Source organism: Plasmopara halstedii (genome assembly GCF_900000015.1).
Source record: "Plasmopara halstedii genome assembly, contig: Scaffold_1145, whole genome shotgun sequence".
In the NCBI taxonomy this organism is placed as follows: domain Eukaryota; phylum Oomycota; class Peronosporomycetes; order Peronosporales; family Peronosporaceae; genus Plasmopara; species Plasmopara halstedii.
This window is the reverse complement of record NW_020188060.1, coordinates 1-20372: the sequence shown is the minus strand read 5'-3', so window position 1 is coordinate 20372 and position 20372 is coordinate 1. Positions and strand designations below refer to the sequence as shown.

At 45.6% G+C, this 20372-nt stretch overlaps 8 protein-coding genes across 8 annotated transcripts; 4 read left to right on the top strand and 4 right to left on the bottom strand.

Moving 5' to 3' along the window:
- Nucleotides 1-966: 966 nt before the first annotated feature.
- On the bottom strand, nucleotides 967-2409 carry PHALS_00578 (trna pseudouridine synthase; the record flags this gene model as incomplete). Its single annotated transcript, XM_024730377.1, has 1 exon — nucleotides 967-2409. The coding sequence occupies one exon, from the start codon at nucleotides 2407-2409 to the stop codon at nucleotides 967-969; it is 1443 nt and encodes a 480-aa protein (XP_024580660.1).
- A 142-nt stretch (nucleotides 2410-2551) lies between these two features.
- PHALS_00577 (small nucleolar ribonucleoprotein u3 component) lies at nucleotides 2552-3106 on the top strand (the record flags this gene model as incomplete). The annotated part of the gene is made up of 1 exon (XM_024730376.1): nucleotides 2552-3106. One exon carries the CDS (start codon nucleotides 2552-2554, stop codon nucleotides 3104-3106), a length of 555 nt encoding a protein of 184 aa, XP_024580659.1.
- Nucleotides 3107-3318: 212 nt separating this feature from the next.
- PHALS_00576 (uncharacterized protein) lies at nucleotides 3319-4053 on the top strand (the record flags this gene model as incomplete). The annotated part of the gene is made up of 1 exon (XM_024730375.1): nucleotides 3319-4053. The coding sequence occupies one exon, from the start codon at nucleotides 3319-3321 to the stop codon at nucleotides 4051-4053; it is 735 nt and encodes a 244-aa protein (XP_024580658.1).
- A 71-nt stretch (nucleotides 4054-4124) lies between these two features.
- PHALS_00575 (dihydroxyacetone kinase) lies at nucleotides 4125-5882 on the top strand (the record flags this gene model as incomplete). The annotated part of the gene is made up of 1 exon (XM_024730374.1): nucleotides 4125-5882. One exon carries the CDS (start codon nucleotides 4125-4127, stop codon nucleotides 5880-5882), a length of 1758 nt encoding a protein of 585 aa, XP_024580657.1.
- A 114-nt stretch (nucleotides 5883-5996) lies between these two features.
- On the top strand, nucleotides 5997-6747 carry PHALS_00574 (uncharacterized protein; the record flags this gene model as incomplete). Its single annotated transcript, XM_024730373.1, has 2 exons — nucleotides 5997-6376; nucleotides 6435-6747. 2 exons carry the CDS (start codon nucleotides 5997-5999, stop codon nucleotides 6745-6747), a joined length of 693 nt encoding a protein of 230 aa, XP_024580656.1.
- A 79-nt stretch (nucleotides 6748-6826) lies between these two features.
- On the bottom strand, nucleotides 6827-7915 carry PHALS_00573 (60s ribosomal protein; the record flags this gene model as incomplete). The annotated part of the gene is made up of 2 exons (XM_024730372.1): nucleotides 6827-7115; nucleotides 7434-7915. 2 exons carry the CDS (start codon nucleotides 7913-7915, stop codon nucleotides 6827-6829), a joined length of 771 nt encoding a protein of 256 aa, XP_024580655.1.
- Nucleotides 7916-8377: 462 nt separating this feature from the next.
- Nucleotides 8378-9574, bottom strand: PHALS_00572 (camk protein kinase; the record flags this gene model as incomplete). Its single annotated transcript, XM_024730371.1, has 1 exon — nucleotides 8378-9574. The coding sequence occupies one exon, from the start codon at nucleotides 9572-9574 to the stop codon at nucleotides 8378-8380; it is 1197 nt and encodes a 398-aa protein (XP_024580654.1).
- Nucleotides 9575-9989: 415 nt separating this feature from the next.
- Nucleotides 9990-14309, bottom strand: PHALS_00571 (myosin-like protein; the record flags this gene model as incomplete). Its single annotated transcript, XM_024730369.1, has 1 exon — nucleotides 9990-14309. The coding sequence occupies one exon, from the start codon at nucleotides 14307-14309 to the stop codon at nucleotides 9990-9992; it is 4320 nt and encodes a 1439-aa protein (XP_024580653.1).
- Between the last annotated feature and the right edge of the window lie 6063 nt (nucleotides 14310-20372).

Genomic DNA, 20372 nt, shown 5'->3' with positions numbered 1-20372 from the left:
TCAAAGGATGCATCTTACTCTGGCCTATGACACGAAAGGTGAGTGAACAGGCCGAAGACGATGCATAATCGACAACAAGAAATTTGTCGAGCAAGATTTCTCGAGTGAATGGACGAGATAGTGAACACGTCAAATTGTCTGTCGACAAGGGCACAGGAACGGCTGTGGTCACCAGTAAGTGCTACCTAGCTACTTTATCTTTTCAGATGATGGGCTAGGTATGAGTTTCACAATGCTGAATGACGAGCTTCGCTTCAATTCTTGCTCCGAACACAAATTGAGTGCGATTTTAGCGAGGTTGAATCAGAGCATTTTGCAAGATTACCGAGTTTGTGACAGATTTAGCGAGTCAAGCAAAACAGACGTTCGCTTACTTACTCTAATCTTTTTTATCGAACCACAAGTTTGCTACGGAGGTAATGTCTTCAACAAGAAAAACTTGTGTTTTCCAGCGCCGTTCAAAAATGTGCCATCACCTTTCGTTCCTTGCTGAAAAGCATAGCCTTGAATCGGCAGAAACCAGCTTTTGGACCTTGTACGACATTGGTGTAGATGCTGTCGCATGGTTAATTTCTGTCACAATATTTACGTCTAATAATCTAAGCAGACGACAAAGGGTTTTCTAAGGACATTTTTGCCAAACGACATTGACAAAGCCAGGAAGTTCTGTTTCCACCGCTAAATGCATTCAACGAGGTAAAGAAAATTTTTAACATGCCAAAGGCGTTTGTGCAAAATCTAGAGATACATTTGATAAGTAATGATGTATGTTTCACGGAACTGCTTTCCTTGTGCGAACCTCCTCGTTGAAAAGAGTGCAAAACCAAGCTCTGAGCAAATGAGCCAAAACGTTATCAGCAAGGAAGCAGACGAGAAATGAACTAGAAAACAACCTATTTCTAACAGATCAAACGGAATATATACGATTAATTTGAACTTGGAGCTAAAACACAAGAGATTTGCTGTCTAATCTGAATTGCTCGTCTCCTTCGATTTTTTTTTCTTCTTAGATTTCTTCTTTTCTGGAGATTGTCCGGTCTGCGCAACTTCAGCATCTTCGAGATCCCGCTTGGACTTCTTCTTTGCCTTTTTTTCCTTTTTTTCCTTTTTCTCCTTCTTGAGCTTCTTTTTTGTGGGTTCTTCCTCATTCACCTCTTCTTTCACTTCCGTGATAAGAGTTTGTTTGTCATCCTTGCTATACAAATCCGAAACTTCCGTCGGCGTATTCTCGTTAACTTTTCCATACTTGCCAATTTTTCCCTCTTTCACGAGTCCTTTCACCTTTTGCGCCATTGGCCCCAAGCCCCATCGACGTGGATATGTGTCTCTCTCCATAATGACACGCTTAATCTTGGCCACAACTCCATGATCACAAGTCGCCATCACAGCTGTCGTCATTTGAGCAATGGCAACAGCAATCGCTTCACCCTTTGTCGTCATCAAAACGACTTCTTCACCGACGTCAATGTCGTCAGCAAACCGCAAGAGACCAGGAACCATAAATTTGGCTCCATAACAAATAGCATTCACCGAGCTATCCTTCACAACAATGCGCTTGTATGTGGTCAGCAGCACTTCAAGTGGCCGCACAATACGACGGAGATATGACTCGTCTTTATATGTGTCGTATTGGAACTGTGCGTCCAAAACATCATGCATTGTCACCATGGAATCGTTCTCACCAAGAACACCCGAGCGTACGCGTCGTAGCTCTTGCATATGTCCACCCACACCAAGAACCAAGCCCAAATGCACACACAACGTTCGAATATAAGTACCAGCTTCACAACTCACGTGAAAAACACCAAGGTGACGATCTTCATCGTACTCGATGAGTTTCGACTCGTATATCGTACGAATACGAAGCTGGCGCTTCACTGCAGAAATTAGCGGTGGACGCTGAAACAGCGCGCCTGTCAGCGTCTCAATAGCGCGTGCAAGCTTCATCTGGCTTTCGATGGCACTGTGTAAGCGTACGACTGCTACATATTCCTTACCAGCACCTTGCTGAGCCTTCACTAGACGCGTGGCGCGGTCGACGCATACAATGAGGCAGCCTGTAACCTTAGGATCGAGAGTACCCGAGTGACCAGTCTTGTCTACCCGCAATATGCGACGAATCCAAGCCACAACCTCGTGAGATGAGGGATTGGCAGGTTTGTCTAGATTGATGACACCATAGCGCACATAGTCGTGGAGATTACGCTTCAAGGGCGACGAGCTACAGGGGATGGGTGTGTAGTGTCCAGTTCGTACGTTAAGCTGATTGTAATTCTTAAGCAATAACGGCCACTTGCTCGTGTCTAAAGCAGGTGTGTAACTTTCTGGTGCGATAAGGTCCTTTTCCTCGGCTTCAGGGGCTTTAAGCTTTTTCTTTTTGCTCTTCTTGTCCACATCCACGGCCGTCATTATCGTGATACCAATTAAAAATGGCACACGTTCTATATAATATTTAAGTAGCTACAATTCGTTGGTCTAGGAAGCATGATGTGGTGTACGCTAAACGATGTCATACACACACCTAATTCACATTTCTTAACAGGTTTGAGGAATGGGTCGACCACTAAAGTTCCATGAGCAGAAGCTGCTAAAGAAGGTTGATCTGCTGGAATGGAAAAAAGAGCACAACTTGCATGAAATTAAGGTCATCCGTCGCTATCGTATTCCAGATCGTGAGCAATACCATAAGTATAATCGATTAGTGGGTCACATTTCTAAAGTCGTTGCGAGGCTTAAAAAGCGCCCAGCAAATGACCCATTTCGCGTTAAGACCACTACGGCACTTCTGGACAAGCTGTTTAACATGGGACTAATTCAAACAAAGAAAAGTTTGATCAAAGCTGAAGAAGTCAATGTTTCCTCGTTTTGTCGCCGCCGTCTGCCTGTTGTCATGGTGCGTGTTAAAATGGCCGAAAGTATTAAAGAAGCCACGACGTTTGTAGAGCAAGGTCACGTTCGTGTGGGCCCCACAGTCGTCACAGATGCAGCGTTTTTAGTCACTCGTTCAATGGAGGACTTTGTTACGTGGGTTGACAGCTCCAAGATCAAGCGAACTATCATGAAGTACAACGACAAATTGGACGACTATGACCTTCTTGGCAACTAGGAGTGACTGGTGTAAGCTGTTTCAATCATGTAAATACATTTAACTTGAAATGCATTTCGATGAATCCCGTATAACGGACAAAATGAGATGGTGGATAACTGCTTAGTTGTAGGTAGGTATCTTATCTTGTTCTCCATGTAGCGTCGCGTATGCATTGAGATTCATTCTCCTGCACCCATTCATTAAGTATCTCGGTAGCTGATAAGTTAAGGATGAGCGTCTCTACAATTTTGCAAATTTTAGTGATGCAAGCGGTGTTGTGGTGGATAAGTGTTGAACCTGCTCTTCCAGTAGTAAAGGAAGTTGTCACTGGCACTATTTTCCGCAAGTCAAACTATTTGACGGTTGATCAATACACGGTGAATATAGCTGCATCATCAGCGATTTTAGAAGTTGACTTGCTTTCGATGGAGACAACAAACAACGTGACATTCCTAGATGTTAATTCCGATTGCGACTCGGCCTACATCGATCCTCAAGTCTATTTGTTTCAGCAACTTAGTAGCGGTTCACTATCGTTTATAGCAAGCAACGACGATGCTGGTGATGATAATCCAGCTTATTTTAGCCGTGGACGTACTGATGGATCAGTGTCGGCGTCAGACTCGTACCTGATTCGGCAACTCAACAAAGGCACTTATGTGCTTGCTGTTGGTCGGTATCCACTCAGTCGAGCTGCTGCTATTAGTGGTCGGAGCACTGACAGTGTCAATGCCTTCTCTCCTTATTTTTGTATGGCAAGAAAAGCGAGTTATGGCAATTACAAGATGACGGTACGTGTCCAGTCATCATCCAGCAACGGGGTTATTACAAAGCGAGCAAATTCATACGTCGGGAACAGTTGCAATGTATCGCCGACCGTCACGACTGAGTGCGTCTATGCACTACCAGCAGATATTGGCGGCGACATTCTCAAGACGTGCAGTTACGACAAGACCATCTACTAGTCGTTTATAAGTAAAAATAAAGATTATGAAGCAAATATTCATTATATATCTTTTATGCAGCATACACCACAATGGCTAGAGCGAAGCAGCTTGTGCTAGACAGCCAAAATATTGTGGCCGACATGTTAGAAGGTATGGTATTCTTACATCCACATCTAGTGCTCATGCCAACCGAGCGTGTGCTGCTGCATCGTGACTATGAAAATATACGCGAGCATCAAGTGACGCTTATCTCTGGCGGTGGTAGTGGCCATGAGCCAACACATGCGGGATATATCGGCGAAGGGATGCTAACTGGTGTAGTTTGTGGTGATGTCTTTGCCTCACCTTCAACGCAGCAGATTTTAGCGGCTATTCGATTGGCTGCAGGCCCGCACGGATGCTTAGTTATAGTGAAGAATTACACAGGAGACCGTTTAAACTTCGGCTTGGCAGTTGAGCAGGCCAAAGCCGAAGGCTTTAAGTGTGACATGGTTGTGGTCGGAGAAGACGTGGCCGTACTTAATGCCAACGCTGGACGCCGTGGACTTAGTGGCACCGTGATTATACATAAATTGGCTGGTGCCGCCGCACATATGGGAAAGGATTTAGTGACCCTTGTAAAGATGGTCAATACTTTGATTGGTGAGCGAAAATTGGGTACTATGGGGGTAGCTATTAAACCCTGCACTTTGCCAGGTCAAAAGGATGCTTCCAGGGAGTGGGAAGATAATTATATGGAAGTTGGACTGGGTATTCATGGAGAACCGGGGGTGAACAAGTGTGAACAACAAGATGTTCCTTCACTCTGCCGAATGTTAATCGACAAGATTACCGAGCACTCGGCGGTGGGACTGGGACTGCAGTCTGGAAGTAAAGCTGTACTCATGGTCAATAATTTGGGTACTTTAACGAGTATGGAGCTCTATGTTGTGGCCAAGTACGCAGTAAAGGCGCTTCAAGCCAAGAAGATTGAGATCGAAAGAGCAATAGTTGGACCCTTTATGACAGCTTTAGACATGACTGGCTTTTCGATTTCGCTCTGGAATTCGAATGGTGATGCTGAAATGCTTGCGCTGTTTGATGCACCCACCTCGGCGCCAGCATGGACAAACTCGCTGTTTAAAAAGTCAATCTCGGAAGTTACTGATTCCCTGATCTCTGTAAAAGCTACTGAGACTCAAAAGAAATTTAATCGCCCAACTGTTCTGTCAAGCGAAGGTTCACGTCTTGAGAAGTGCATTGCTGCTGTCTGTACGACTTTGATCGAGAACGAATCACAATTGACGCATTGGGATACTAAAGTTGGTGATGGAGATTGTGGCACCACATTCAAGAATGCTGCTGAAACTATTAGAGCAGAATTGAAGACCTTTTATCCGCTAAATGATGCTGCACAAACGCTTCGTGCGCTTGCTAATTCAGTAAGTCGTAGTGCTGGTGGTACTTCTGGCGTTTTGTACGTTATTTTTCTCACTGCTGGATCAGTTTATCTTGAGTCCTGCAAGAAAATAGACATTACTGCATGGTCTGGAGCCTTTCGCGCTGGTGTTTTTGCTGTGCAGAAGTATGGAGGCGCAAAAGAAGGCTCGCGCACTATGATTGACGCTCTCGTTCCATCATTGAGAGCTCTTGATTGTTCGACACTTCAAACTGGTGCTGAGTTGGCTAAAATTGCAGCATTGGCTGCACAAGAAGGAGCTGATGCTACAGCTCAGATCTCGACAAAGCAAGCGTTCGGTCGTGCTGGGTATGTTGGTGAGGAGTTTGGTGTTGGAATTCCTGACCCTGGAGCCAAGGCTGTTGCATTCTGGATTCAAGCTATTGCAGACAGTCTGAACTCGTCTTGAAAAAAAAATATTAATTTCGCTGTCTTGGTACTCCTAATACGTAAATATTTGCTGTTAAAAGCGGGTGGATAAAGAATAATAAAGTCTTAGTGATTATTGAAGTATATTCTTATCATGGGCGGCGGTGGGTTGCGTATTCTACCACACAAGAAATGGCATGTGTGGCGGCGCGATAATATTGAGCGTGTGCTACGAGATGAGCGGGAGAATGAGGAAAAGCAACAGGCGATTAATGCGAAAGAACGACGACTGGCGCAGGAGCGACGCGCTCAGCAGCTTCAGGTGGTCGATGGCTCTGATTTGAAGCAGCATATTAACTTTTTTCAGGCAGAGGAAGCACAAGCGAAGGGTCAAAAGGGCAATACTTTTGATAGTAAGAAGCATAAGGGGGTAGATGACACGCTGAGGCGGCACGGAAGATTACCTTGGTATGCACAAAGTGAAAATGCAGCGAAGGAGCAGCCAACAGCACAACATGAGCGCAAAAGGAAACGGTATGGCCTTAAGTTTCTTCTGGAATAGTGGATGAGCTGACGTTACGACGAGATACAGGGAACTGGATGAGGCTGATCCATTACACCATATGCGTCCTAAGGAGCGCGTGACGGTAAAAACGAAAGAACGACGAAGCAGACAGTTCAACTCTGATGATGGAAGTGATCTTCGAAAGTATACAAGCCGATATGACCGTTTATCATCAGAACGACGTCATAGTAAATCTCGGAAGCATTCGAAGGTATTATGTAATAACAAAAGCACTGCTAACAGCATAGGGAGTAAGGAATCATTACTCCAGAAGCTAAGGATTGAACGCATAGAAAGAGAAGCGACTGAAAGGCGTAAAGCTGACCGAATAATGCAGTAACTAATGGTTTAATATCCAAATTGACTGAACAAAGTATATTATGTCATTCCCGTTATGCGAATAAAAGGTAACAGACATCTTAGTTGTCCTTCTCCACCTTCTTAATACCGCGGAGACGACCCGTACGACGAGCAGCAATAAGACCAACCTTCTTACCAGCAGGGGCATCACGACGCACAGTTGACGGATGACCAATGTGCTGGTGGTTACCACCACCGTGCGGATGTTCCACGGGGTTCATAGCAACACCACGCACCTTCGGCCACTCGTTACGCTTGACGCGGTATTTGTGGAAAGCACGTCCAGCTTTAAGAATTGGCTTATCAGTACGACCTCCACCAGCGACCACACCAATCATAGCACGGCATCTGTATGTCATACGGAACAAGTCATACAAGTCAGTTAAGTATCTACTCCTTTCCCCTAAAAATCGCGAAGACAAATTCCATTTAGCACCCAGGACATGAATACTTCGTAATGAAGTACCCAAGGATACTTACTCACCGCACAAAGCGGGAATATCTGACTAGCACACACACACGCTCATGATCGCAATCATGAACGCGGCGCGAGCGTCATCTCACTCAGGGGATAGAAGAGAGTGACGCCGCCGTGCATCGAGATGACCAAATGTAGAAATCTCGCATCATTTGTCTCGGCAGAGCAATAACGGAGTAGCAACTTACGCCGAAGGAACAGTCTTTTTCGAACCAGAGGGCAGACGCAATTTGGTCTTTCCCTTGTCCTCATCGTGGGTCACAATGACAGCGTAATCGCCCGAAGCGCGAGCAAACGAACCGCGGTCACCGATCTTGGCCTCGACGTTGCATACGATCGTACCTTCCGGCAAAGCCGAGAGAGGTAGTGTGTTGCCAACCGTAAGGGCAGCTTTAGGGCCCGAGTAAATAAACATACCCGTGTACATGCCCTCAGCAGCGATAAGCAGCTCGTGTCTGAGCTGATAACGGTACGGGTCACGGTACGTCACCCTGGCCAAAGGAGCGCCACGGCCAGAGTCATGCACGATCTCCTTAACGACACCCTTAATGTATCCAGTGCGCTCAACAAAGTCAAGGGCACGGAACGCAGCTGGGCCCTTACGTAAGTGTGTGTGGGACTTAAAGATGGAACCAGCACCCTTACGCTGACCACGGATAACACGACCCATACTTGCTCTTCTTTTATAAACCGGGAAATGTCAAATGTTATGTATTAGATCACATGGTTATCCCATGCCAGCATAACCATTCAAATTAGAAACCTGTTGGATTTGATGATCGAGGTTTATTTTTCTGAAAATGTGAAAGCACATATTTAATGGTGGATGGCCCCATTTCATCTTTTGACGTGTGCACAATAGCATTTGGTATCTCCACCTCGTGAAACGTTGTTTAAACGTATATGTGTGCGGGGTGGTCATTTAAATAATGCAATAATGAATCCTAGAGAGATGATATAGTTGGGCTTTTTGCACCGCGCTTTCATCGGCTCATTGCCCTGGTTTGTCTCCTCACATTCTACTCAAGTCTATTGATATTCAGTGAATCAATTTTATATACTCTATTGAGAAATTCTTTAGTTATTGTACGAAGTAGCTTTCTTAATGGTACAATTGGATGTACTCAAATATTTAGACAGAATTCACTGGAATTGGCTGACCCGCTACAATCGGTAAGGAATTAGGCAAGCAACTGATAGAAGTAGCTTCAGTGCTCGCAATAATCCATGGGTGCTGAAGCACTTGGTCTGCTGTAAGACGCAGCGCCGGGTCTTTCACCAAAAGCTTCGAAATCAAGTCCTTTGCTTCAAATGATAAATTCTCCCACGGACCAAAGTCAAAGTTGATTGCTTCAGTCTTGACACGGTGCTCCACGACACTGTCCGAAGATAAACCGTCCAAATCAAATGGATGTGATCCACACAATGTAATGTACAGCACACAGCCTAGCGCCCACATATCACACGCGCTAGTGCAGACGCCAGACGTCAGCAGCTCAGGCGGCAAATACGCGGCCGTACCAACGTCATCTAAATTAACTGAAGTATCTGCTGGTCCTGCACTACCAAAGTCCGCAAGTTTCACAAGACAAGAATTTTTATCGGGACGAGACGAATAGAACACCTCATTACTATGAGAGTCCACCACTTGTCCAGTCAAGAGAATGTTCTCAGGTTTCACGTCTTTATGCACGAGTCCGTGCCGATGCAGAAACGATAGTGCACTTGCTATCTCACGTGCAACCTCCCTTGCTTTGATCTCTGAAAACGATCCGAAGGCGACAATTTGTTCAAAGAGCTCCCCGCCACGGACAAGCTCAGTGACTAGAAAGAGTTTTCTACCTTCAACGTACACGTCACGTAGATCAATGATGCTATCGTGCCCTCCCAGTGCCTTTACGAGTCTAAGCGCTCCAATCTCGCGCTCCAGTGATGGGTACGAACGTTTATAATCCGGATTTTCAAGTGATACAATCTTGACAGCTGCAACTTCACCTGAAGTCTCGTGCATGCCAAGCCGTACGACGCCATAAGCACCGGCGCCAATTTGGTCAAAAAGTTGCCACTTTTGAATCGGTTGATGCTCGAAAGCTGCGCGAACTTGTGTCGCTCCTTCGCTCTGGTCTTCAAGGCCAACGCTAAGCGCTGCGACGCCTGCAAAGGCCAGAGTTAATGGACGTTTTGTACTCGGTTTTGGAACGTGGTAAGCTTGCGTCTGATAGGTGCATTTTAAAGCATTAATACTACAATGCTTAAGTTGCCGCTGCAGGTTGACGTCGTTTTGAGTAGATTTAAGTCTCAAAGTGGCAATTTGTCGGAAGCGAAGCATTATTAAGAATGGAGGTGGAATAAAGAATTATGCGATAACTTGAGGCCTTGGGTAGATACAAGAGCAACTGGTAGGCTCTGAACGCGAGGTGGCACTCACACCGTTTTGTTTATCTTTACGTTTGTATTTATTAAAGTGTATCCCACCTGTGCTGACGCACGCCATGATCTGAGTCCGTTACATGTACGATGTAGCAAAAGTTATAGGGTTACTCGGACTAATTGTGTTTTTCTCATTTTTGTTACTGACATTTCTCAGATATCGTCTTCTTGTAAACCTCGTTTTTGTGACGGATTTAAAAAGAGTCAGTAGAACTTATACTATATTGCAAAAATAAACCCCCTCTCTTGTCTTTAGATACAAACACCACAACTAATCCAGCTCTATAAATTCCAACACACTACTTCAACGTTCCTTACTCCCCATAACCAACCGGAGACATCACTGAGGGTCCTTTTCCACTCTTATGCCTCGAAAATGTTGCCCATTTTTTCGTCCTCGAAACTATCGGCATTGACCTCGTAAAATCTTCTCGATGATCCCTTCGTTGAGCATTCAGTTCTAATCGATGATGCATTGCATTCGTCGCTTGTTGTTTTCGTTGTTGAACCACATGACTCGCTTGTTGTCGACGATGATGCACAGCATTTGCAAGTCGCGTTTGACTACTGCTTAGTAACTTGGCAATATCTTTTGATGGACGGTCACCACCATAATACGACGCAGATAGCGAATTCACAGTCGGTCGATCTTCTTTCCAATTATTATTCTCTTCATCACCATAGTTTGACGAACTATCTGATGAATTATCCGATGAATTTAACTCTTCGGGCTCTGTCGACCGACGTGAACTGCCAGATTTTTCAAGAAAGTCGCGCAACGCTGAATACTCTCCACGAGTTCGGTCAAGCTCGGAATGTTTCGCTTTTAATCGATGTGTGAGCTCAACTCGTTTAAGATTCGTAGAAGCTTTGACCACATCACGATCACAACGACATTCGGCCACAACAGCCTCAAGCTCTCGATTTTTTTTCTGCAGCTCCGCCAACTGCTTTTTAAGTTGAGTGTTCTCTTCTAAAACCCGTGCAAGCTCTTCATCCTTCTCTGTCTTGCTGACGATGGCACGAGATCGAGTCCGATCATCCTTCTCGACTGTACCAGTACGAATCACGTCATTCTTTTTGACTATACGAGCAAGATTCACGTCATCTTTCTTGACTGTACGAATTCGCATCGCTTGCTCCTTTTCACGCTTGATCTCCAATTTAAACCTGGAAAATTCCTGACGCGCCAATCGGCCACGTTGCAAGCTCTGAAGTCGCAAAGCAGCAGCTTCCTCCGCTTCTAGTTCCTTCTGTCTTATCTCTTCCTCCATTCTTGCCACTTGTTTTCTCGCTAAATATCCACGTAATACTCGCTGCACACTTATCACTGCACGTTGCATCTTTCGTACGTGTTTTCTCGTCAAATGTCCTCGAACGACCCGCTGAATGACTATAATGGCCTTTTCCCGTCGCACACGCATGGCAATCGCCTTCTGTTTGCGCTCGTCATCCACCCGTTTCTTTTCTCGCGCGGTTTCTTCTGCAATACGACGTTGCGCTTCACGCTCGTCGTGTTCACGCTGCAAACGAATACGTTCACGCTCTTCTTCTTCTTCACGTCGGCGACGTCTATCTTCTTCAGCTTGATGTAACATGTCGGCAAAGACACATCGAGCAAAGTATCCTCGTACGTACGTTTGAATAACCACGGCACTTGCTAGTCGTACAGCTTGTCTCCGTTCTTCCTCTTCACGTCGACGTTCTTCTTCTAATCTCGCCAATTCCCGTGCAAGACGTTCTTGTGCCTCAATCTTAAGCTTCTCATCATGCGCAACACGACGTCGATGAAGTTCCTGTCGCGCTAAATATTGTCGTCCCCAGCATTGCAGCTGCACTGCACGAATCTGTCGTATCACAGCTGCAACAATCTGTCGTCCTTTGTGACCACGCCACATCCTTTGGATCTGAACGGCACGTTTGGAACGCAGCACAAAAAGAAACGTTTTACGTCCAGTATATCCCCGCCACACACGCTGGAGTGTTAGACAACAGTGGTCACGCAAGATCGAATGAAAGATACAACGACCAATGTAACCCCGCCATACCCGTTGGATCAAAGCAAGTGCAGCTTTTATACAAAGAAAACGAGTACGAATGACAAACACTTTAGCTCGTCGCTGAAGTGTAAGCAAAGCAGCTTTCATCCAATGATACTGACACCGTGCTAATTTCCCACGCCATTGAGCTTGGATCATGGCTACATATGCAAATAATCTCTTTGCTTTTACACGCTCAAGCTTTTCTAATACTCCTTTTTGAAGATAAATGCGAGTACGTCCCATTTGATATTCTTCTGGTGTTTCTAAATCAAACTGTTCGAGTAATAATTTCAAAAAATTTGAGCTATTTGCATCTGGATCTTGCTGTAACTTCACTTGGTCATTAGCAGTTAGAAAAAGTTGAAATTGTGTGGCAAATTCAGCATGTAAAAGACGATTCGGATATCCTGCTCGAGCAATACAAATCGCTTCAATCACACCAGCACATCGTAATTGATTTGCAACCATCTTGTCTTCTAACTCTATTGAGCTTTTGCTGCTATTAGGTTTAATACATCGAATATAATTCACATTTGTAGTGCTAATTGTCGTCATAAGTGAAGTTAACGATTGTTTAAATTGCATTCCAACTGTCTTCTCCGCTCCATTGCCACCACTTTTACGTAAACTTGAGCTTAAACGTTTACTTTCAGCTGCTTCCATTTCAGCTTTAGCTTTAAAAAGCATTTGTGGCAACGATTCATGACTATGACACATTAATTCGGACAGATCTGACAAAAGTGCGTCTTTATGTTTGTCTAAAAACCCCATGGCTTCATATAAAACAGTCCCAGCATAATGATGAATTGCAAATTGCGTTTTACTTGTTCGTGGAAAATCAATCAATTGTTTTTGTTTTAAATATGCACTTGCAAGTTTATTCACAAAACCTTCTTCATTTCCACGAGGTCGTACAATTTCTTCATTTAATAAAGCCAAAATACCCATTCGTCCATCAATTAATGCAAGTGTATCCGAATTATCAGCATATGCAATATGTGCCCATGTAATTTCTTCTCGTTCATATTCTTCTTCCACCGCACGAAAAACATCTTGAGTAAATTTTTCTTGCAACTTTTCATTTGCATAATTGATACAAAGTTGTTCAAATGAATTGTACTGAAAACTTTCAAACCCAAAAATATCCAAAACCCCAATTGTGGTACGAGTCACTTGACATGCAGCCCCTAAACTTGCATTTATTCCTGCCACCAACCAATCAAAAATACTGGCATAAATTGCTTTGGCGAGTGCATCTCGTCCTGACAGCGCTTGGTCAACGGTAAGTGGGACACGATACACGTCACCCGCAGCTTTCATTGTACGATGGGTTAAAGCAGTGGCCATCATCTCAGGATCTAACCCAAGCAGTAAACTTGAATAAACCACCGAATCCATGACAAGGTCACACGCTTCATCATTCTCAATTTTCGTCACAAATTGGGCTTCACCTAAATGTAAGATACCAGATAAAACATGAAATAGCCCAATTTGTTGCTCTGGCGTAAGTCCAAGTAACGTCAAAGCTTCGCGTGTCTTGGCAAATCGCGCGCGATCTTTCGCAATTTCGGCTTCTTGCACAGCTTGAGGCTTAACAGGCTCCACTTCATCGCTTTTTATCTTTCGTCCATGTCGATTCACATTTTGCGGCTCTTTTTCTTGTAAATAGCCAAATTTTGGGCCATTCGGACCCAATCCCATGGCATCACTTTCAGCTTCCGTCGTACCGTGTAGTAATTGGTAGAAAATATGATAATTGCGCTCACCTCGTTCATGACTAATCACTCGTGTCTTTTCCAATAAGTACGTTTCACATTGGGCGCCACAAAGTTTCGCATTTGCATCAAATTGAAGTTGCGTGAATTTGCCAAATCGACTCGAATTGTCATTGCGTGTGGTTTTTGCATTGCCAAAACTCTCAAGCAACGGATTAACTTGAATAATTCGACTTGTGATACTGTCATCAGCACCTTTTGTTGTCGAAGATGATGATGCAATCATTGCAAGATTATCCATTAATATTTTTGTCGTCTCTGTCTTCCCTGCACCTGATTCACCACTAACAAGTATACTCTGATTTTGACTGTGTTCGCACATATGTTTAAATGCTGCAACGGATACTGCGTACACATGCGGGGGAAGTTCCTGTCGTGTACGTGCCTCAAGATACTGTGTATGCAATCGAGGAGTATAAAGCTCATCAAGCCATTGGTACGGATTCACGGCCAAACAAATGTCGCCTGTATACGTATACGGCAGTCGGGAATGAAAGCGTTTTCGTAAATTACGAAGAATAGCCGCTTCGTGCAAATGATTTAAATCAATCATATTTGCAACACCTTGGATGTGGCGTGAAAGTTTTGCATTTTGCAATGGAAACCCAGTTGACAAGGCCACAACACGCACTTCGCCACTTCGGTCACTATCGTCATGATCCATTGGACACTCTGGTCGTGGCCGTTGAATCCGGACAGTCACAAGACGTGCGTCTTCATCTACAGACTCAACATAAACAGGAAGCCACGCAACGTCATTGTCAGGAATATAACACCGCGCTCCTGTCGTGACGCTGGAAATGACGTCCGTTGGCATGGCGGACCTCGCAATAGTGACACAGCGTGCGAATTGTAAGAATTCGTGACTACACGAATTGGGAACGACGAGAGACTCGGAATTGAATTTGTACGAGCCTGTCCGCAGCTGGTGGTCAATGACGACGGATGTGTGGAAAGGTTCGATTACACCCGAGGTTTCTATTCAGCCGTACCATCGTCTCCCTGTCTTGTAGTAGCCAGTTTTGCCGCTTGTTTTGCTAATCGAGGACGCTTTTACCGGTATGTATGTAATGTTTTTCCTGACTTATAGAAGCGAGATAATATATTTATTGCAATTTTAGAGTTTGAATTACTTGTACTGACTATACCAGACCAGAGTTGAAAGTCTCTTCTTTAAACCTCACGATTAATCGTTGAAGGCGAAAGTCTGACACGCAGAAAGTTTCTCGTTACTTATAGATTGATGCGGCAGAGCAAAGTAAATTACAATATTCACATGAAATTATGCGATTCTCCGTTTAAAAGCTGATTGTTATTCACATCCTCGCCAAAAGCGACTCTTCTTTAGGATCGTAGTTTGCATCGCTCTTGATCTTGGGAATGGCATTTAGTTAAATGTCTCAAGCTTCTGGTTATCGTAAAACATGCGGGAAAAAACAGGCAATGTGCTACACCTTTGTTGGAGCAAAGGAGGGCATAGTAAGTGTCGATGAGCTTGAAATTTATATAAATGGGTCGAATGTGGGTTTTTTACTGAGTAGAGATAACTATAGAGCAAAGATAAAATGTCAATATTACTTAAGCGTACTCTCCAAACCACTGATGTATTCTGACGTCTGAAGACGTCAGAAGTTAACTTTGATGCAGTGTAGCGTTGCGATCAGATCTCAGATAACAATTTCCTCATAGTGCTATTCGTTTATTTTTTGTTCGATTGCTGGTGTGATTGATTGACGAAAGCTGCTTTTGATTAAAAAAGACGGTAAACTTTCTAAATTTATTTTTATTCATCGTATCCTGGTAGTTCGTTAGTCATCTTGGCTTAAATGAGCTTTGAGAGTGATTAGTTGGGATGTTTTAAAATGTATCGGTAATGTCTATTACGTTCCACTTACCTACTGATCTTCGAACTAGTATTGAGCCTTTTGATTTCATTTCGCGGCCCTGACAAGTATGATTCATTCACCAACAAGTACCTTCCAGATAGCAAGGCAATAGCAAAGTTTTGCTGAATATAAGGGACGTCATTTTGTTGCGAAATGCTCCATGAATTTGATACATCGAATGGACACGAGTGGAGCATGAATTAGTTGCGCTTGAAGGAGCAACAAATCTAGCCTGTGTCGCAAGCAAGATCCTTTGTTTTGATAAATTGATGTTTAATTGGTATACAAAGGAGCGGGTCGGGAACAGACTCTCGATTTCGAAGTTAGACAATCTCGTCATCTCTTAAAAAGTTTTTGGCTTACACTGAGATCTTCTGCGTTTCCTGGTATAATGGGTGCACAAGATGATGTGATTACATAATGATATGGGTTACATAAGGTGGTTTGACCACACGGTGTGGCTACACTTAAACAAGTTATACATTTAGTGAGGTTTTTCTATATAGATCGGAAAACCAATAGATTTAGATAGAGGCGGCTTTGCCGCAAATAAAACCTAACGGAGGACTTTATTGGCATTGGGTTAAGGTTGAAATTACTCTTGGAATAAGTTGGTCGCGATCCGCTACACTCGTACTGGTATAGAATGAAGATCACCGACCTTAACCTAACTTCTTTTAAACGAAAGAGCTACGGCAGCCCCGCTTCACTTGGTAGCACTGGTAGTTAATCTATTACTGAGTCTTTACGACTGATCCTCTGTGAGGATGGAGCAGTTATCTTATTTGCCCCAGGACATGCATTACGGGCCTAAAAAACTGATGTCTCTGCTTGGCCCTGAGGGTGTGCAACACCTCGCTTTGTAGATTTGAAATGATCAGCGCGCGCCAAGAGGCGTATTCAAGCTATAAATTTGCTCTGCTAGAGCAACTAGAGCAGAAGATGTCGGCGTTGACTAAGTCCATGAGGCCACCGTCGACGACGGATGACTCCCCCCCCCCCGACCCAAGCCGATCATGGTTAAAACCTTCGAGGGCAAAGCCGAAGGGTATTTCCTGCTCTGGGTGAGAGAGTCCGAGATGGCTATGGCATCCGCCTTGCTTCAAAACAAGCAACAGCGCGTGGCGCTAGCTATCTCCAAGCTCGGAGGTCGAGCGCAAGAATGGGCACTAACGTGCGGTGCTTCGGTCAAAGCAGCGTTTCCCTCCTGAACGGAGCTAAGGCGTCAGCTTTCACAAGTGTTCTCGCCGCCTAATTGGGCATATCGCGTAGATCGCGTTTCCTTGCTTCCCGATAGGGTAAGAAGGACTTTGCACATTGCCGGTATGGCAGCCGATCCTTCATCCGATGCGGTCATCATGGCCGCCTATATGGAGGTCTCCCCACTGACGTGGCAAAAATGGAAGTCTTCCGTGTGCATCTGTCTTCTTTTGAAGGGGCAGTTGGTGTGGTATTAAATGCCGAATTCTACTTTATGTCGGCACGACTTGGTTTGGAGCAGCTCGTCGAGTGGGCATGCGCCAATGGATCTCAGCTATGCTGAGGACGAGAAGGCAGAGTTCCGAGATGCTGCGCAGCGTTCGAACGCCCAACGGTGTTTTATCGGTGGAGACACCCGTCACCTTCGTCCCCTGCGCAAGGCGCCATAGAACCAACATCCCGCTTCTTACCAGTGTTCTGGTTTGTCGCGGAGAAGTGAGTTTTATTGAAGTTAAGGAGGCAGAGGTCAGAAGGGCCCAGTTTCGAAGGGCTCCGTGCTTTTGAACACAGAACGTGTATGCAAGCCGTGCTAGCTGGTCGTAGAAGCGACCATGAAGGGCTTTGAGAAGCTGTGGGATATCCTGGTCGATTCCGGGGCGTCAGGCAACTATGCTCGACGCTCCACGATCGAAAAAAGTCAGCTGTAGACTGAGGCGCTATAAGTGCGGTTGAGTGACATCGTCTCTGCTCGCTTAGCGACTGAGACATGTGTGACGGCCTGTAGACCTCGGTGTCAATTTTCTTGAGTTTGATAGCGTAGAAGCTGCTTAGACTTAGACTTGGATTCAAGGTATGACCTCATCCTTGGTATGGCATGTCTGAAACACCATGAGCCATGGATTGACTGGAGGTTAAAGACCTTTGGCGCTACGCGCACGTCTCCTAGTGGAGCTTTGGTGAGTCATGAACCCACCTCTGCAAGGAGGCAAAACACTAAAATCGTGGGCTCTGGACCGGGACGGTCAACGTGCTGGAGATCGGAGTATGGTCAAACGAGGTCCGAGGTAACGAAGGCGAGGCCCCAGTGATCCACGTGGAGTGGCACGAAATCCACTGAACACTGCTCACGTTTCGAAGCAGTCGCTGTATGTCACGAGTGGCATGGTCGGACGAGGTCCGAGGCTTCGTAAGCAAGGCCCTTCGGATGCGTGGAGTGGACGAGGCTCCGATGGAGCAGGGAGTGGGACACTAAACGACTCTACGAGCGTGTTCCCACAGGTCTCAATGAGACGTTAGACCATTTTGGAGAGGAGACAGCGAAGCCTCATGATATCTACGAGACACAGAGCGTCGGCAATAACCCAGAGTATGTTTACCGTATACGGTAGTGCACAGCTATACACCCTCGTCTACGGTATGAGGGAGAGGAAGACGGTGACGTCATCCACGAGGCTATACCTGCGGTGGAGTTTCTTCTTGAGCTGGACGACATGTCCTTCGAAGAGTTCGGTGGCGCCTTAAAGCTAGAGGCATTAGCCGAAGCGGTCATTAAACAACCGGAAGATGAGATCAACTTGTCGCCGCTTCTCGATGAAGCTGCCCTGGAGGGTACTGAGCGCACGAAGTGAATCTTCGATCCTGAAGATCTCGGATTCAAAATATCCTTTGGTGAAAAAAATCCGAGACGTCGTCTCTAAAGACCCACCGTCGACCCTGCCTCCGGACCGAGATGTGCGTCATGAAATCGACCTGGATTCGGGAATTTAATACTGCGTAACACGCCAATGACCTCTGCTCGAGGAGCAGTGCGACGTCATTGACGCCTCCTTCCGTGCGAAGCACGGCGCAGGAATGGTGCCTGGAAGCAAGTCTACTAGTTCAACACCCACGTTTTGTGTCCGGAAACCGAACGGCAAGTGGAGCATCAACCACACTTACAATATGCTCAGTGCTGCCACCACTCCGGTACAGACGCCGGTGTCTAGGAAGGTTGTTCTCCAGACCAACATGGTTGGATTTACACAGTCCATTGCACTCGACTTGGTCGATGGGTATCACCAATTGCTCATGAAAGCGAGTGATATTCCGCTGACAGCGGTGAGTATTTCGAGCGGCATGATCTGGGAGTGGCTGGTGATGCTTCAGTGGCTGTCAAATGCAACAGCAACATTTAATTGTCTTGTGGTGCAGTTGTCCAGGCCCCACCGGGCGTATGCACAGACATACTTCGACAACATTTTCGTCCACAGTTGTGTGGAGGAGCACGGGCGGACGTATAAAGAGAGCCACATGTCCATTTAAGAGCGGTTCCTGAGCGAATGCGCACGATACGCTGTATGCTCATGCAAATAAGTGGATCTTCGGCGTGGAAAAATCCCTACTTTTAGGGTGCCTTTTTCGGAAGCGTGGCCTTTGAGCGGATCCCGCTAAGGTCAAGGCCATGATGAACTGGCCTGTTATAAAAACATAAGGACTTGCGCAAGTGGCCTTTTTAAGTGCATTTTGGAAAGCGTGGCCTTCGAGCAGATTTCGCTAAGGTCAAAGCCATTGTGGACTGTCCTGCTTTAGAAATAACAAAAGGACTTGCGCAAGTGGCTTGACCTCGCCAACTACTTGCACAAGTAAAGCGCAAATTATGCGGAAATGTCACGGCCGCTGTCGAATCTCTTCAAGAAAGATACGAAATGGCGCTGGGTGACACCGAGTATCGAGATGCTTTTGACAGGGTCAGAGACAGTACATACACCATTCTCGATAATGCCAGACTTCGATCGTTCTTTTAGTATCGTCTGTGACGCTTCGGACTATGCCATCGGCTGTGCACTGCTGCAAGTAGACGCCGAGGGGCGAAATCTGGTGATCGCGTTGGAATCTCGCCAGCTTAAGGCTGTGGAGAAAAATCACCCCGTTCACGACAAGAAATTACTTGCGATGTAGTATGCACTTGTCAAGATCAGGGTGCACCTGCTTGGCTCAAAGCCGTTTGTGATCGACAGATCATGCGTTTATACGCACTGCGACTTAGTCGCCTCATCTCTCGCAGAGGATGGTCAGGTGGCCATCACTCTTTGCAAAATATAACTTCGAGGTGAAGTATAAGCCAGGAAAGCTGGATGCATTGGATGAAGCGTTGTCACGCAGACCAGATTATGAGCTTGCTCATGTCATGGTAGTTACATCGTCATTAACGTATTTGATCCGCGTCGCATACGCGGGTGATGGTATGTGTTAGCGCTGCTGCAGGCTCTCGGGAGCAAGGGGTTTGGTTCGGCGCATTTGCGCGCACGGTTGCACCGATAGAACAGACACACCACGAATTGTGGTCCCTCACAATGAGGATTTTAGCTAGGCCCACGACACCTCACTCGCTCTTCCAGTAGTAAAGGAAGGTGCCACCGGCACTATCTTTCGCAAGTCAAACTATTCGACGGTTGATCACTACACGGTGAATATTGCTGCATCGTCAGCGATTTTAGAAGTTGACTTGCTTTTGATGGAGACAACAAATAACGCGATCTTCCTAGATGTTAATTCCGACTGCGACTCGACCTACATCGATCCTCAAGTCTATTTGTTTCAGCAACTTAGTAGCGGTTCACTGTCATTCATAGCAAGCAACGACGATGCTGGCGATGATGATCCAGCTTATTTTAGCCGTGGACACACTGATGGGTTAGTATCGGCGTCAGACTCGTACCTAATTTAGCAACTCAACAAAGGCACTTATGTGCTTGCTGTTGGTCGGTATCCACTCAGTCGAGCTGCTGCTATTAGTGGTCGGAGCACTGACAGTG